This window comes from Rhododendron vialii, chromosome 11a, assembly GCF_030253575.1.
Source record: "Rhododendron vialii isolate Sample 1 chromosome 11a, ASM3025357v1".
Taxonomy (NCBI): domain Eukaryota; kingdom Viridiplantae; phylum Streptophyta; class Magnoliopsida; order Ericales; family Ericaceae; genus Rhododendron; species Rhododendron vialii.
In genome coordinates, this window is record NC_080567.1 from 39,292,804 (window position 1) to 39,309,727 (window position 16,924).

Consider the following 16,924-nt stretch of genomic DNA (forward strand, 5'->3'; position numbering starts at 1 on the left):
GGTTTGGAATGCTCTTGGGATGCTCCTGAACATGTCTCAGAGCCCTAAGTATGCAAAGCAATTCCTGGAAGTCCAGTCTGAACAATCGCGCGCCTGTATCACTCTGTCGCGCGATGGTTCTCTGTCTTCCAGGGACTGCCCTTGCATGAGCAGCTTGGCCTTGGCCTCTGTTTAGACACCCCCACTGTTTAGGGGTCGTGTTTTCATAATATTTCCATCTGTTTGCTGTAATATTGTTTACTTTCAAGTACTTATAAACTGCTTGGTTTGCACCTGGGTGAGCACTGGTCCTTCCAGAGCCCAGAAGGGGGTGAAATTCAAACCATTGGTGAAGCGTCAATACTCGCGCGAGTATATGGTTGTGTCGCGCGACGGTTTGCTTGCATGCAGATGAAATCACGCATGCAAGCTGGCTGTTTGTTCGTGCCAAAATCATACACAGTGCTGCCTTGATGTATGATCGACGTTTTGAACTTCATTCCATTTATTACTTGTCATCTCACTAATCCATGCCATATCTTATCACATCCTGCAAACATGTTACAGTATTAATCCCCGATTAACTGTTCCCCCGCCCTAATCGGCTAAAAATTGATTAATCAAAACAGAATCGCAAACAAACATTTTCGCAAATGCCTAAGTAGAGACCGATCTCCGGATTGGGCGAGAGGGGTGTCATAAAACCCTTCCCCTCTCGTAACCTGGCTCCCGAACCCAGATATGGTTATGACGGACTGGTTCCTTAAACTTTTTTAAATCAAAAAGCGCGGCAAGTGCTTTTTGAAATACGGTTCCTTGGGTGTCAGACCTTCAAAACCCGAGTGGCGACTCTGTATTTTGCGAGCGCTTGCTTCCCCGCTCGCGCTCCCTCGACCCGGGCCCCACGCGTCTCGGAATCCGGAAATTCCGAAATGGGCACGCATGCCCACAGTTGTTATCTTGCTAGTTCAGAATTCATTTTTGAAGGAGATTCACATCCTTTTCTGGCCTAGGAATACCCCAAATTTGAAAATTTTGTAGATGATTATAATCTCGCTTCAGATTTTGTCAGCTCACATTTAGATGGGATTTCAAAGTGTTTTGGTTGCATTGTTGGCAAATGTTTATGACCCTGTGCAAAGCATGGGATTATAAGACAAATACTGGGCCAAGAATGGAAAAATGGCACCATTTCGTAGACGTATTTGTGGTTTAGAGATCAAGTGGCTGTTGTGGGGAACTGATTCATTTATGCTTGTATTATTGAATTTGAGGAAACATTAATGTGGTTTAAGAACATTTAATTGGACTGATGGGGATCCGTAGTACTTGTGGAGACTGCAAAATACCATCAGACCATCAGAAATTATTCTTCACAAAGTGGAAACTAATGGCAGGTTTACACATGTTGTTGAATATCTAATTTTTTCTGGTATGTTTCCTTGTGTGTTGTTAATTGTGCAGTATATGCTGATATGTTATTATCCCCATGTAAACTAATTTGTTATGCATGCAGTGGCATTGCTGTATCAATGGTCATGAAGTATGCTGACAATATTGTGAAGGTGAGGATTTTCAATATCCTAGTCTGGATCAATTTTTTTCTGCATGCATTTTTCTGCAGAGTCATGCTTGGGCATGTACGGTCATACTTTATGGACAATAAAAGGAAGTTGAATGTATTGGCTGGAAGGGATAGCTTTTTTCACTTCAGTTTCATGTACCAATCAATGCTTTCCTTCCACAATATTGGCTTCCTGGGTTCCTATAAATTTACAGTGTGCGTTATTTGTCCTGTCTAAAAAATGATTGTATTCTTCGTGCGGACAGCAACGCTTGATGGGATTTTTCCTTGAGAGTATAAATCCGGGTGTAGTACACACCCATAGATAAGCCAATTAGGGCACTTTGATGCTGCAGCTTTGGCTTCATGTGGTGCGGTGCATATGGGAAAGGTAGAGGGAAAGGCGGAAGAACCAAATTTCGTTCTCCGTGGTTGCAGGATGGTAGATACCTCTCTAGAAGGGTTCATGGACTTTGTTGATAGCGTAGGTTTCTTTTCCTTAGCGTAGGTTTCTTTTCCTTCTATCTTTTGTTGTTTGGAGTCTTGGGCAGTCCCCCTCCTCCTTGTTGAACTATAGCGGCCTTGTACATGATTGTTTTGTGGACTTTGTTGATAGCTAGAGCACCTCAAAACCAATTTTATCAGTGTCGTAGCATGTGGAAAACAAGTGGAAGATTTTGTCCAATAGTTATCCATGTTTTCATATGCTAAAACAAGTGGTAGAGTGGGATTCATGTTACACAGAAAAAATTAACTAGCATAGCTGTATAGCGCGACATATATGTCTTTTTTTAAGCTAAGAAGGGTAAGGGTGTCCAGGGCTTCGGCCCGACTAATCCCTCGTGTATATGTCTTCCCCTCCCTACATATACTAGGTAATTACTGCACCTAAGCCTTGAGGGTAGCAACCTAAAGGGAGAGTGAGAACCGAGAAGTAGAATTAAACAGTTGTCCATCCCTTGAGATTGGAACCCAAGACGTCTGTAATAAAGTCCTTGGTTATTCTTACAGATGAGAACATACTTGCATACCCATGTTGCATCGGTTGCTGTTTCCTGCTTTATGTTCAGACTAGTGTAGGTTCTTGTAGCAATGAATTAAATCTTACAGTGTTTGTCTGCTCAATCTGAACTCTCAGGTCATCCATGTTTCAGATCTTCAAATACAAGGGATTCATTGTTTTGGCACACCTTATGTGTTCTATAACTATGGTACTCTTATGTAGCTCCACTGAATCTTACAGGTGTATTCTACTTCAGTGGCAAGCTGACTGCTGTTGTTTCTGTGTTTCTATTTGGGTTTCATCTCTCGCTCCCCTTTTTCCTTGGCACCACGTAAGTAGTGCTAGATTTATGTCCATGCGTTTTGCTTAGTTGGTTCAGTGGATTTCTGGCATGAAGTTTGATGCTTGTTCATTTGTACCCTTGTGGCCTGCAACTGCCATGTCAGATGTATAGTCTGGGACTAACTATCTTTTTTTTACTGTGAACCAGCGTTGTGTCTGTTTCGATATATCTACACTCCATCGGGACGATGCAAAGATAGTAATGACTTGCTTTGGTTCTCGGCCAAATTGTGTGGTCAATGGAGGAGCTAATATTTTATCTGTTGCGCTTTTCGTACTGATTATCTTGTGTTCACCAGTTCAAATCAGCAGTGTAGGATGTGCCTGATTTTTCTGTAATAGGTGCTCATACTGGATAACATTCTTTTTGTAGCATTGACTATCCAATATTGAAAAGTCATACGTAGTTATGTTACTACTTGTATGTATAAGACCTTGTGCAGTTTTCCTTCCTATAATGTTGAGTTGAGATGTCAATTATCATTGTGTTGGTCTCACTTCATATATTATTGGCAATGCGTGCCATGTCTCACTTTACAAGCAAGAAGCTTTCAATTCTGCGCATTTTTAAGATTGCTTCATAGCTTGCAAGCTGCAATTCCTTTCCTACTTAGGAGGACCAACAACAAGAACTGATGAACTCTTCCCGCCCTGTCTTACACGGTGAAATTTTTTTCTTCCCCATTTGGGCAAATTAAGTAGGAGGACATATTATAAGAGTTTTTGTTATAATAAGGACAAATATTTTTCTGAAAAGTCTAAAGGACATTCTGTCCATGATTTACAAAAAAAACCCTCCCAAGGTTGACCAGCATTGACCGTTGTTGACCTAGGTTAACCAGCGTTGAAAGTGCCTAAAACTTTAGGGTATTCTATATATGAAAGTGCCCAAAACTCTAGAGTACCCTATGAAAGTGCAACAAGATTGAAAAACATGAAAAAAGACATTTTGTGTTAGCCAAACAAGGCTCTTGTCTCATTGAAGACAATTTAAATGAAAAAAGACAATTTTTTGTGTTAGCCAAACAAAGTCCTTGTCACATTAAAGAAAATTTTGTTTTTTCACGAACTCTAAACTCTACAATATTTTTATTAATAAAAAATTAAAACCCAATCCCCCTTCCAGTCCCCTTTTTGGATTTGATTTGGTCTCAATCCTAAATATTTTCTACCGAAGCTAGATGGCTCGGTTACCTTACTTCAGGACTTTTTTGCCCCATGTTCCCCTCCACAGCAAATGTAAAACTGAAACCACTCCTCTCTCTCTCTCTCTCTCTCTCTCTCTCTCTCAACCACTGTCACCAACACCTCTCTCTCGCTCTCCCTCCACCGATGGAGCAGCGCCTACCACGGCCGCCGTCTCCTCTCCAACTAGAATTCGCGTTTTTGCGGCCGTCGGATAAGTCAACGATTTCGGCAGAGTTGCCGCCGTCTCCTCTCCGACGAGAATTCGCGTTCTTTGACGGCGAATCGAGAAGGTAATCTGAAAACATATCTAGCTGCTGCTCTGCAACGACCCTATCTTTGCGACTTTCCTCATTGTGCTCTTCATCCTCAGGATTACGCACCCAATTGAACCGTTCGCTTGCACGCCGCCATTCCTTGAAACGGAATATGAAATCTTTGAAGCAAATGAAGAGGTATGAATGACTGGATTGATTGCTACGAAAAGTGGTATCTTCGAATTGGTTCCTGATAATCAATCGGATAGAAAAGGGGGTGGTGATGATGGGCAGTGGAGTGCTCAAGATGATGGGCTTCGGCCGATCGACGGCAGGGGTGATTGATTGATGCAGCGGTGGTGATCGATGTCATACGTTTATATTTCTCCGTATGGCCGGAGCTGCGAAATTTGCAGATTTAACAAAAATTGGACATGGCGCCTTCAGTGGTGAGTTTTTATTCTTTTTTTTTTTTTTTTTTTTTCACGGAAGAATGAATGATTTTATTAAGACAAAGAGCGATCCGAGGACCGAAAATCATCACGGGCAATCAGAAATGAATACAAATTGAGATCTTCTTTGTGCTCTGTTCGTAGGTAGAGTAAAGACGCACAGAGCTTAACAATCTAATTCATACGTTTTTTTTTTTTTTTAAATTTTTGTTCGTGTGGATTGTTCATGATAACTGTGTATTTTTCTATGAGAACTGTGTATTGTCTATGAGAACTGTCTATGAGAACTATGAGAACTGTGATTTTTTTTTTGAAATGTGTATTTTCTATGAGACCTGTGTATTTTTCTAAGAGAGAATTGTGTATTTTCAATGAGAACTGTAAATTTTTCTATGAGAATTGTGTATTTTAGTATGTGGTGAAAGTGTGTATTTTCTAGTTTACATCGCCAGTTCTTATAGACAATGGTATTTTTCTATGAGAACTGTGTATTTTTTTATAAGAATTGTATATTTTCTATGAGAACTGTATATTATCTATAAGAATTGTGTATTTTCTATAGAAAATGTATATTTTATATGAGAACTGTTTATTTTCCTATGAGAACTATTGTCCATGAGAACGGAGAATTCTCATAGGATTGGCTATGAGAATTGTCGGTTCACAGGGTATTTTTGTCCGAAATAATATGGGCCAGGAATTGATTCTAAAAATATAAATTTTACTAAAAATGAACATGTACACAAAAAGTAAAAAAAAAAAAGGACAAAATAGTAAAAATACATAAAAAGTAAAAAAAAAAAAAAAGACTGAAATAAAGAAGAAATATTTTTGGTAGGACTATTTGAAGTCCAAGCCTAAAAAACAGGGCCGGTCTCTAAATTTCCCTTTTATTAATAGACTCTACACATCACAGAAACTTAGGTTGAACTAAAGTTCATATGAGGTTGTTTCATTTGGATTTTAGACTAATATGTTGTTTTCTTTTTTCCTTTTTTCTCAAATTTTTTGCAAATCCACGATGTAAGGCTGCAAACATAACAAAAGAGAGTATGTATGTATCTGCAGGTGGGGAAGTGGCACAACCTGTTGGAAAAATTGTAGATTTGTTTGAATATTTGGTGCGCCTAAATATGAACAAATTCCATTTTAAGTGTGAATGAGAATTGAAGAAGCCAAGAGACGCGCGTGCGCGCTGTCACCGAATACTTAAACTTGACCTGGGCCGCGACCAAGACTCAGGATTCGTGGGCATGCGACGCGTGGTTCGAGATCTATGATCTGGTCTAGGTTGGTGTGAAATTGATTGTGCTTTATTGGGTCTGAATAGTTCATGTATGGATGGTCCAGTTATGGGATTAGTTATGTGCGGCTAATTGTGGAGTTAGCTGAATCAGGTTTTTCTCTAGAATTGAATACTCCAAATTCAATTTCCCATATTGAATATTCCGTATTGAATTCTGTAATAAATTCAAAGGCTTCCCCTATTGAATTCTGTATTGATTGAATTGGCTCCTCCTGAATCTACATAAAGGAGTCCTGCTCCTTTGTTTCAACACCAACAACACAAGCTCTTCTCGGATAAAAAAACCAAAAAAACAACACAAGCTCTTCTGCTTCTTCTTCTTCTTTTTGAGAGAGAGAGAGTATAGATGCAGGTTGGTTCGACGGACAGTCTACGGCGTTGCTTCGGCGGCTGAGTAGTAACCGAGTCAACCTTAGGAAACAAACACCGACACAACCTCTAGCACTGATGAGGCGGCGAATTTGTCTTAAAGACACCGTGGAGTAACACGGGTCTCGGTTTGTAATTTCTTGTTCCTTACTTACCGTTTATGTTTATGTTTTATATCCTATAATTCGTTTCACGTAAATTCTGTTCAAATTGTTAATTCCAGAAAATAGTAAATTCGATTATTGTTTTTCCGCACTGTTTTTCCTACACAACCAAGGTTCTGAATACATATGGTATCAGTTATATTCTTGATACGGTGGTGTAATACCGAGTAACGATTTGAATTGCTCGTTATAAATAAATATTCATTAATAAGCATAATATATGTAATAATTTTATCCTCCATTTATATAACCAAACCGACAATTTAAATAAGAACGGAATGGTGCTCTCTCTCGCAGTCGCCGGTATATGAACGGAGGAGGAGGTCCAAAGTGCGACATCTTCTTCTTCAAGTTAATTAGTTAGATAAGATATTCTCTGGCACGCCAAAATCCAGTACTGTCAGTGCCAAATGAAATGAAAGCCCCTTCTCTTCTTCCTCCCCGGTTGAAACGCATCCTCCTCCCAATCCCATCCTCTTCATCGTCATCCTCATTCAAACTGCTGCCACTTCTACCTCATACTACTTCTTCTCCTTCTCCTCCTCCTCCTCGACAACCACAACCACTGCTGCTACGTTCCCGTCCCTACTCTCTCACTGCCACCTCCACGGGCGCCACTGCCGATTCTTGCAATATGCTCAGTAGTCCGACAGATGAGTACCGTAGTAATGCGACATCAAATTCCTCTCCTCTAGCACGAGTCAAAATAATAATTGAGGAGTTCACCAAGTTCTGCTATCAAAGAGACCTCGCCAGGGCCATGAATGCCCTGGATTCCATGCAAAACCACAACTTATGGGCCGATTCCGTCACTTATTCCGAGCTCCTCAAGTGTTGTTTGTCTCGCAGTGCCGTCCATCAAGCCAGGCTCGTCCACAAGCACCTTTTCTCACGAGGTCACCAACCCAAAACGTTCTTGGTTAACATCCTCCTCAACATGTACCTCAAATTCAATCTCCTCGATGAAGCACAAGCGCTGTTTGATCAAATGACCGACAAAAATGTTGTCTCCTGGACAACCATGATAGCTGCCTATACTAACGCCATGCTCAATGACAAGGCCTTGGAATTCTTGATTCTAATGCTTAGAGACGGCGTCAGGCCTAACATGTTCACTTACTCTTCTGTTTTGAGAGCTTGCCACGGGTTACCCAACCTAAGACAGCTCCACTCTTGTATTATCAAGACTGGGTTAGACTCTGATGTCTTCGTCCGGAGTGCTCTTATTGATATTTACTCTAAATGGGGCGAATCCCATAATGCCTGTCACATTTTTTATGAGATGGTAACTGGCGATGCGATTGTTTGGAACTCAATTATCGGGAGTTTCGCGCAGAACACCGACGGTCATGAGGCTTTGAATCTTTTCAAGAGGATGAAACAAGCAGGTTTTTGGGCTGATCAAGCCACGCTAACTAGTGTATTGCGAGCCTGCACTGGTTTAGCTCTTTTGGAACTGGGGAGACAAGCCCATGTACATGTAATCAAGTTCAAACAAGATCTTATCCTTAACAACGCTCTTCTTGATATGTATTGCAAGTGTGGCAGTTTGGAAGATGCCAACTCTACTTTTACTCGGATGGTAAATAAGGATGTCATCTCTTGGAGCACCATGATCACAGGTTTAGCACAAAATGGTTTCAGTCGCGGAGCGCTGGAACTGTTTGAATTGATGAAAGCTTCAGGGACCAAACCGAACTATATTACAATCGTTGGGGTTCTGTTTGCCTGCAGCCATGCAGGGCTTGTAGAGGACGGGCAATACTACTTTCGATCGATGAAGACATGTTTTGGGATTGATCCTGGAAGAGAGCACTACGGCTGTATGGTTGATCTCCTTGGTAGGGCTGGGAAGCTTGACGAAGCAGTTAAGCTTATCAATCAAATGGGATATGAACCGGATGCCGTGACGTGGAGAGCTTTACTTGGTGCTTGTAGGGTACACCGTGATACGGATCTCGCTATATATTCTGCCAAGAAGATTCTAAACCTCGAGCCTAACAATGCAGGAACATACATACTTTTGTCCAATATTTATGCAAACTCTCAAAGGTGGGAAGATGTTGCAGTACTGAGGACGACCATGAGGGACCGAGGAGTGAGGAAGGAACCAGGTTGCAGCTGGATTGAAGTAGATAAACAGATCCATGCTTTCATAATAGGTGATGACTCACACCCTCAAATCAAAGCGATTAGCACGGAGCTGAACCAGTTGATTTGGAAATTAAAGGAACTGGGTTATGCTCCACAGACAGATTTCGTCTTGCAAGATGTTGAAGGGGAACAGAAGGAAGACTCGCTCTCATATCACAGTGAGAAACTAGCAATTGTTTTCGGTATGATGAGTTTGCAAAGGGAAAGAACGATTAGGATAAGAAAAAACCTCAGGATCTGCGGCGACTGTCATGTTTTTGCCAAACTCGTAGCGAATATTGAGCACCGGAACATTGTTATTAGGGATCCAATCCGTTATCATCATTTCAGTAATGGAGTTTGCTCCTGTGGGGATTATTGGTAGCAGTCTAGCAGAATGAGGCTGAGCATTCCAGGCCTTTGCTGATCAAATCTGCTATGCATGAATTTGACCAATATGATCACTCTCAACCCAACTATACAATCATGTATCTATAATCATCAGAACCATAATCATCTACCCTGTTAGTGTTAAAATAGCAAGGATCTAGTATTGATCACCCAAAGAGAAGCTGGTCAGTTTCTTGAAGGCTTTTTCTGATAGGCTCCTTGCGAACTATTCTTTGATAATGTGAACAAGAACAATGAGCTATACTCAAATAAATCAATGGCCGTATGTGTATTCAATTGCTACTTTCAGCCACTCTCTCAAATTATTAAAGCAAATCCCTGATAATCTGTTCTTGTTTACTGACTAATACAATATCCAACTTGCTGTTTTGGTCTATCAGATAATACTTCAAATCCATCAATGGCCTTCACCTCAGCCACTGACCATTGTTGAGTATCAAAGAGAACACCTAATACTCTGCATAGTCACAGACTCATATCAAAACAGTAGTCAACAATTTATTAAGCAACAAAGCGAAGAGCAATGTTACACAGCCCGTATCATATCTACAAAGCACAACTCATTTTTCCATGGAGTAAGATACGAGGAGTGATTGTATCAGGTCTAAGGGCACTGCAAAATGCAAAGCAATATCCAAAGACTAATAAAAATTAAGTTTATTGTACATGGTTGCCACTTATACATGACAAATCACCCCAATGGGGCTGTGGCAATCGGCAAACCCATAGCTCCTGAAGTTTATGAGTCGGTCAAACATGCAATTCCTGGCTTCCATGTCTGGTAGAATTGGCAGAAGCTGATGCCAAGAATTTTGTTTCATGGATGGGAGAGGCATGCCATGTTTTCACAACTCTTCTCTAGAAGCTCCATCTTTCATATCTCCAATGTAAGATGCATAAGCGCTAATTATTGACTCATATATATCAATTCCTTTCAGGTACTCATCCTTGCTCAGAAACTGCAAAAGAAAGAAAATACAAATCTCCGACATTTAGGTTGCATGGGGTGAGAAGCAAGTTAACACTTTGTTTTACATTAAAAAAATCAGATCTTAGTTATTCACCTTTCCAACTAATCTACTTTGGCAAGGGAAGCTGTAACGTTGGTTGTGATTGGAAAGGATTTAAACTATGACAAGTTTCCAACCAGCGGTAGCATATAGGGAGGGACGAGAGGTTGGTGTGGTGGCTGGGTGTGGATAGGGAGTGACGGGGGAGAAGGGAGGAGGGCGATAGCAGCTGCTCTTGCTCTTCTTTTATTTCTTGGTTAGGGTTAGGATGTGGCTAGGGCCATTAGGGATTTCAGATTGTTTGAAGGAAGATGGAGAAAATGCGTACAAATGTCTTATTGCATTCCAATTTGACTTGTGAGTTGTGACTTAATATCTTTTCCAAAAAGACAAAGTCTCAGAAAAGGCGTGCAATCTTGTTAATCGCAAGGGAATACTATACGAAGGGAAAGTGCAAAATGGATGTTGACTAGATCCGCTCAGGCCAATCCTACACTTAAGTACATAACTAAACTAGCAGGCATTATAGTAAACACACGAGACCAATGAACCTTTGGCCTTGCAGTTGTGCATATGGATGCATATAAATATTCAAAGGCACAAGCAAATGAACACAGTCGACGAAACTACTAACAAAAACATAGGATAAGATGATCACCTCATTGTGATCATGAAGCAGAATTGGAGTGTTTGCCATTGGCGAAAAACCAATCGCCGGCAAGCCTCGTTCTCGGAAATAGCGAGCATCTGTGGCAGCAGGAAATATCTCAGGCTTTCCTATCTTTCCATTGGCTTTCTTGACGGCTCCTTCTAACAGTGCCCACCATGGATTAGAACTGTCGGTAGCTGAGAGGATTGGCTTCCCAAATTTGTCATAAACAGAAGCCTTCTGCTTAAACTGCCCAAGCTTCAAATTATATTAGAGGACGTGGAATTGTAAAAATCAACTCAATGCCTTGAAAATTCATGAAATCTTTAGGGTGCATATCCATTTACACGTCAATAACTCTGAAAACCAGAATTTAAAAGATTGAAGTAAATGGGATCTCTTAAATATGATTCATACGCCCTTACCAGACTACCAGTAAATGAACCAGAATGGAGACTCCGGCGCAGCAATAGTTTTAACAGCCGAGGGACAAACAAAGTACCTTATATGCATCCTTTTCTGGATCACAAGCCTTTTTCAGCCACTTAGAACACCCTGACACAACGGTACCCAAAAATGAAAAAGCACAAGTACCCTCATTCTATTCTCTTTTAGGTCAGGTAGGAAGCGTCAAGCTTAGGGGGCGCATTGAATTTGAGTAGTAGAAGAAAATTATGTTACATGAAGTCTTCTAAACACATGAGTTCTGTGTCGGACACTTGATACTTGAAAGTGGGATGGGATATGTTTCCGAAGCCGTGACACATGCGGATGGACATTCCCCCGCAAGCATTTCTGGTCATTGAGCTACTATATGACTATGTATAGAACTCCAATACCATGGATGGAATGCTTCATGGAACTTTTTGGACACCATTTTTCCCAAGCAAATAAGGAAGTATACTGCAAAACGAATGTTTTCCCGTTTCCCTGTCTATTCAACCTTGCCACACTAATGACTCAACAATCAATCTTGCACTACTTAAACATGGTTTCAATATTTTAACCGTAACAAAAGATTTCCTTTCTAGCACTGAATATCAGACACCTTCCATGTCCGAGATGAATGCTTTTGAAACCCTCCCCAACCCTTAACCCACCTGTTGGAGTTGCACAAATAGTTAGGACCAAACACTGAGAATAATAGCGTTTTGACGGCCTGAGAAACATATGAAAGTCCAGAGATCAAAGAGTTTCAGCTTTTTCTTTTTGGTAAGACACTAATTTCTTCTTAATGGCTCATATCTTCTCATTTTGATTCTCTAAATTTACGCTAAAACACAAATGCAAAAGGAAAGAAACATCTAAAATCTCATGTGTTCCATCTCGATCTGACACCTGATACATTTATGCTTCAGCTGCTGCTTCCACTGGTTCCGTGTAAAAAGTACCACTCTGGCAACTGACCGATTGGCGTCTATGTCCAATCAATGGTTCTGCTCCTGTATTTTCCACTGCTACCCCAGCTATTTGCGCTTGCACCATCAACTAGGTATGTCCGAATCCTAAAATTGCTATACAAGTCTCCTTGAAGAACAAAGTCTAACGTAAAGAAAGAAAGAGTGGGCTTCTAAATGCTCTGCTTAGATTGGCATGGCTTCTCCGTTTGCTGGTTGAGGCTCGGCCTAATAAGGGGTAGGGCCGTAGGGGTCTCGAGGCAAGTTCATAAACAAAACAAACTATTTCCTTCTCACCACTAATCAGGGCTCAAAATAAGTTATTCAATATAGCTTGCTTTTCTGTGCAGCGCCAAAATCGTAGTCCGACGGAAGATAAAACAAGGATATACCAGAAAAGAATTCCCAGTGAAAAGGCAGAATATTTAGGATTCTCCTACGGCAAACTTGGTTTCGAAAATAAGAGAATGATATAGCTACCTCAAAAGTCATATTACGTGAAACTGGTGCCCATTCTTCAGCAATTCGTCTCTCCAGGGATGCTGGATCAGCGGTTGGTGGTACTCGAATGTCAAAACCTGCTTCCGCTTCAGATGGCTGCAGATTCATGACGAAACCCTGATGGGGAGAAAAAGAGTTTTTGTGGGTCATTTCATATTACCAAAAACACATCCATCACTGCAATGACTCCAATTTCCACGTTACACGGACTCTAATGTTGTCCTTCTATTGTTTTATTGATAAGTGTTGTCCTTAAATTTATATACTTTTTGCACAATTTTACAACATGAGTGAAGTATCCCTTTCATCATATAAAACACGATTTTATCACATACCTACCGATATACCAATTGAGCTGATTTTTTACAAGGCCCCATAAATAAATATTTTTAAATTTATGGATATTATTTTGTATTTTTGTGGGGTCCGGAGTGGGCCCACGTAGGCGTGTGGCAGACTTGTGCGGTGACCATAGACTTAATGAAACTATAATAATTGCACAATAGACGTCTTCCATTACAGACAACAGATCTCACTTCTCAGTTGAGATGACAGATACTCATAAGCGAACAAGCAATTAACTGGACTGAATCTCTAAACTTCTAAGTAAATGACAGCAACAATATTCAACACGAAAAAACAAGGCTAGAATATCACCAGGCAAGGCAATGCAACTACTAATAATGTAGCCAAGACATCATCAGACATGTTAATAGACCACATAGCAGCGCAGAAGAGGGCATGTTGTTCCGAATTGCATACGATTTTGAAAATTCAGGAAGCAAGGTGTTATAGATAAGAGTAGATATGAATCAAAGCAATTAACAGAATTGAGAGAGAGAGAGAGAGGTTTACAGAGGGAGAAGGGGTGCCAGCTTTTAGAAAGACTGTATTAACAGAAACAACCTCTCCTTCAGCCTTGAGGCCAGCCTTAACCAGATCAAATTGAGCAGCGCGAAACCTCCTAATGATCTCGATGCTCTTCAACAGATTCTCCAAAGCAGAGTTGTCATAAAGCTTAGAGCCATGCCCAGGAGCACCAGAAGCCTTTATGACCAGCCACCAAGGGCATCTCTCCCCATAGAACACCCTGTAATTCTGGTTTGGAGAGGCCAGACCTTCATCCAGCACTATGCCTACATTCATCTTGTTAAAAATATCGGAATCTGCCAACTTCTCAGCACCATCGTGGCCGCCGATTTCCTCGTCGGGGACAAAGGACAAGTAGACAGTGCGGGTGGGCTCGAAGCCGGAGTTCTTCAATTTGCGGATAGCCTCCAGGTACTGTAATCCCACGCACTTCATGTCCTGCGATCCCCTGGCGTAGATACGGCCGTCGTGGTCGTTGAGATGAGCGTCGAAAGGAGGGTGGGACCACTTGTGATGCTCAGCGGGAACAACGTCAGTGTGGGAATTGAGAAGGATGGAAGGGAGATGGGGGTTCTTACCAGGCCATTTGAGGAGGACGAGGGGTTTTCCATCGACGAAATCTAGGCTCTGGGATTCGAGAGAGAGGGATTTGGCCTGAGAGAGAATGAAATCGGCTGCTTCCTGATAATTAGGGTTGGGATGGGCCGTGTTGATTTGCAGGTATTGTTGAAATCTTGATATGATCAGCTGTTGGGACGGCGACGGCGACGCGGCCACAACCAAGGAGGAGGAGGAGGACGACGACGAAATTAGGGAGAGGAAGCAGCAGAAGTAAAAATTGAGGAAACCGAGTCTGTCTGTGGAAGTGGAAGTGGAAGTGGAAGAGGTCCCCTTGCTGCTGCTGCTTATCTCCACCGCCATGGGGTTTCGTCTGTCTGTGGAACTGAAAGTGAAGACTTGACTGTATGAGTCACACTACCCCGTTTGGCTTACTTAGGCTCCGTTCCGGAACGCAATATAAGTACTTATTTTTTAAGAAAGCAATTTTAAGTTAAAAAATAATCACTTTGCTTGGATGGACTTTTTGAGAGTAACTCTCAACTCTCGGCACAGTTTTCAATAAATCTTTCTCTCTATCTCTCTCCACTCATTACCACTCCAACTCTCAAAAATAACTTTCTAAAATCTAAACCAAACAAAGTGAATGTGTTTACGCAAATAATTTTTCTACTAATATGGATCTTGTTTGATAGATCTTATCGAGACATTTTATACGGTGTAAAAGAAATCAAAAAATTATTTTTTATTTACATTATTTTTTAATTTAAAAATGTAAAATAAGTATTTATTTTTTAAAAATGTGTTCTGAAATGGAGCATTATACTAGTTGATTGACTATTTTTTACCACATTCGTTCCAATTGGTTCGTTAATTACGAAAATTTTAGGGATTTTTTATCAACCCAAAGTCTTTGATTTAAGAGAGTGTTCAATTTTTTTTACAAACATTCTAGAGCACTGATAGAAATGAAATACCCTTCCATGTGTGGTTTATTTATTACACTGCCATAGAATTGTAATAAAGAAGAATTAGTAAGATTTACTTCTGATTTGTTTAAAAATGCTCAAACCAATTATAGTACAATAAAAAAAGAAATTCTTTCTATTGTTAAATGCATAAATAAATTTCAAGATGATTTACTCAATCAACAATTTTTAATCAGAGTTGATTGCAGTGCAACTAAACAAGTGTTGAAACAGGATATTAAAAATCTTGCTTCAAAACAAATTTTTGCTCGTTGGCAGTCCGAATTATCTGCATTTGATTTTGAAATTGAATACATTAAGGGAGAAAATAATTCTCTTCCTGATTTCCTTACCCGTGAATTTTTGCAGGGATGAATCACAATAATTTTGTTTTGCAAAAATATGGAACTGATGATGATGAAGACTGGGATATGGAATTTCTCCAGTTGACAATTGACAGGCTTCAATTGGAGCTAACATTATTATCTACTGCTTAATTTTGCAGAATGAATAGACCACCAGATAGAGGACGTGGTCGAGGAAATTCTTCTCGTAGCAGGGGTCGTCCAAAGGTGACCCAGGCAGAAGTAGAAGCCTACTTAAAGGCTCAGAGATTGCAATATCCATCTCTGCAAGAGGCTAATTTCGCCTCACCATCATCACCCTCGATGGCGGAGGTCGTTCAAATTGAAGAAATCTTCAGAACCTCAGAAATGACTGAGACAATTATGATCCTGGAATTTCAGGATGAACAATTCAAAGATGATCCTTGGGAAATTAGGTCCCGATACATGGATATAATGGGATATCCAGTTCCTGAAGGAAAATATCGTTTTTGCTATGAACAAATGTTAATTCAGACAGGATCAGTGGAATTTAGCCACACCTACGAAAAAATGGATCAAAAGAATGGTCCAATCAGTTATAGCAAAGCCATAATAAAGATCAAAAGGAACAGCAAATGCAGTCTTATACCGATCAGATTCCTGTATTTGAATCTGCCAATATCCTGATTTTAAATCAAATTTAGAAAAAATAACTGCCTTATTCAGTCGATCCAACAAGTCTTTTTTATTAGAAATAAGACACTTAATCCACATTAAAACTTCATTTAATGGTTTATAATTAATAACCAATCTAAGAACACCTCGTTCCTTTTCAGCGTTTTTATTAACGTAGAAAGCTGTGCAACTCCAAGGAGAATAGCTTTTTCTAATTAATTGTTTTTGAAATAAACTATCAATTTCATTTTGACATAATTTCAAATATTCTTGTTTCATTTGAGAAGGTCTAACCTTTGTAGGAATTCTTTTTTCATTAAAATTCTTCTCATAAGGTAATGAAACAACATACTGTTTTCGATCCTAAAAAGCATTTGGAATATCACTACAAATTTTTTTTTTAAAATTCTCTTCTATTTGAGAAATTTTCTCTTTAAAAAAGGGTTTTTGTAAAACCTCTTCAATATTCATTATTTGAATCTCTTTTTTGAGAAAATTTATTTGTTTATCTTTATGAGAAATTTTTCTCATTATATCATTGATTTCTTTGTAAACAGGTGGAGAGACGAATTCAAAAAATATCTCGTGCTCACCTATTTGAGCAGTTATTCCAGTCGTGCTGGTCTTCATGTGAAGCAACATTGATAAAAAAGGAGTTCCAAGGATTAACTCCTGTTGAAGATTCCTAATACATAGAAATGTTGTTTCTAAACAAACTCACTTATTACAAATGTAAACATTATTGAGTTTGTATTTAATTATCATTTTCTCTCCACTGGCATTAGTGAGACTTTGAGAAGTTTTC

The 16,924-nt window shown here is 40.0% G+C and overlaps 2 protein-coding genes and 1 pseudogene across 3 annotated transcripts; 2 read left to right on the forward strand and 1 right to left on the reverse strand.

Annotated features, from left to right (window-relative positions):
• LOC131307841 (CMP-sialic acid transporter 4-like) overlaps positions 1 to 3,372 on the forward strand; it is a 29,184-nt pseudogene extending 25,812 nt beyond the window's left edge.
• A 3,527-nt stretch (positions 3,373 to 6,899) lies between these two features.
• Positions 6,900 to 9,480, forward strand: LOC131307833 (pentatricopeptide repeat-containing protein At2g03880, mitochondrial). Its single transcript, XM_058334542.1, has one exon. The coding sequence runs from the start codon at positions 7,037 to 7,039 to the stop codon at positions 9,137 to 9,139; it is 2,103 nt and encodes a 700-aa protein (XP_058190525.1). The 5' UTR covers positions 6,900 to 7,036; the 3' UTR covers positions 9,140 to 9,480.
• Positions 9,481 to 9,638: 158 nt separating this feature from the next.
• On the reverse strand, positions 9,639 to 14,578 carry LOC131307839 (uncharacterized). 2 transcript variants are annotated; one of them, XM_058334552.1, is made up of 4 exons: positions 13,578 to 14,578; positions 12,702 to 12,839; positions 10,834 to 11,073; positions 9,639 to 10,124 (listed from the first exon to the last, which is right to left on the reverse strand). In XM_058334552.1, the coding sequence occupies exons 1-4, from the start codon at positions 14,511 to 14,513 to the stop codon at positions 10,011 to 10,013; spliced, it is 1,428 nt and encodes a 475-aa protein (XP_058190535.1). In that variant the 5' UTR covers positions 14,514 to 14,578; the 3' UTR covers positions 9,639 to 10,010. The 2 variants fall into 2 exon arrangements, with proteins under 2 accessions (XP_058190535.1, XP_058190534.1); XM_058334551.1 differs by having other exon boundaries at positions 10,834 to 11,082; positions 13,578 to 14,564.
• Between the last annotated feature and the right edge of the window lie 2,346 nt (positions 14,579 to 16,924).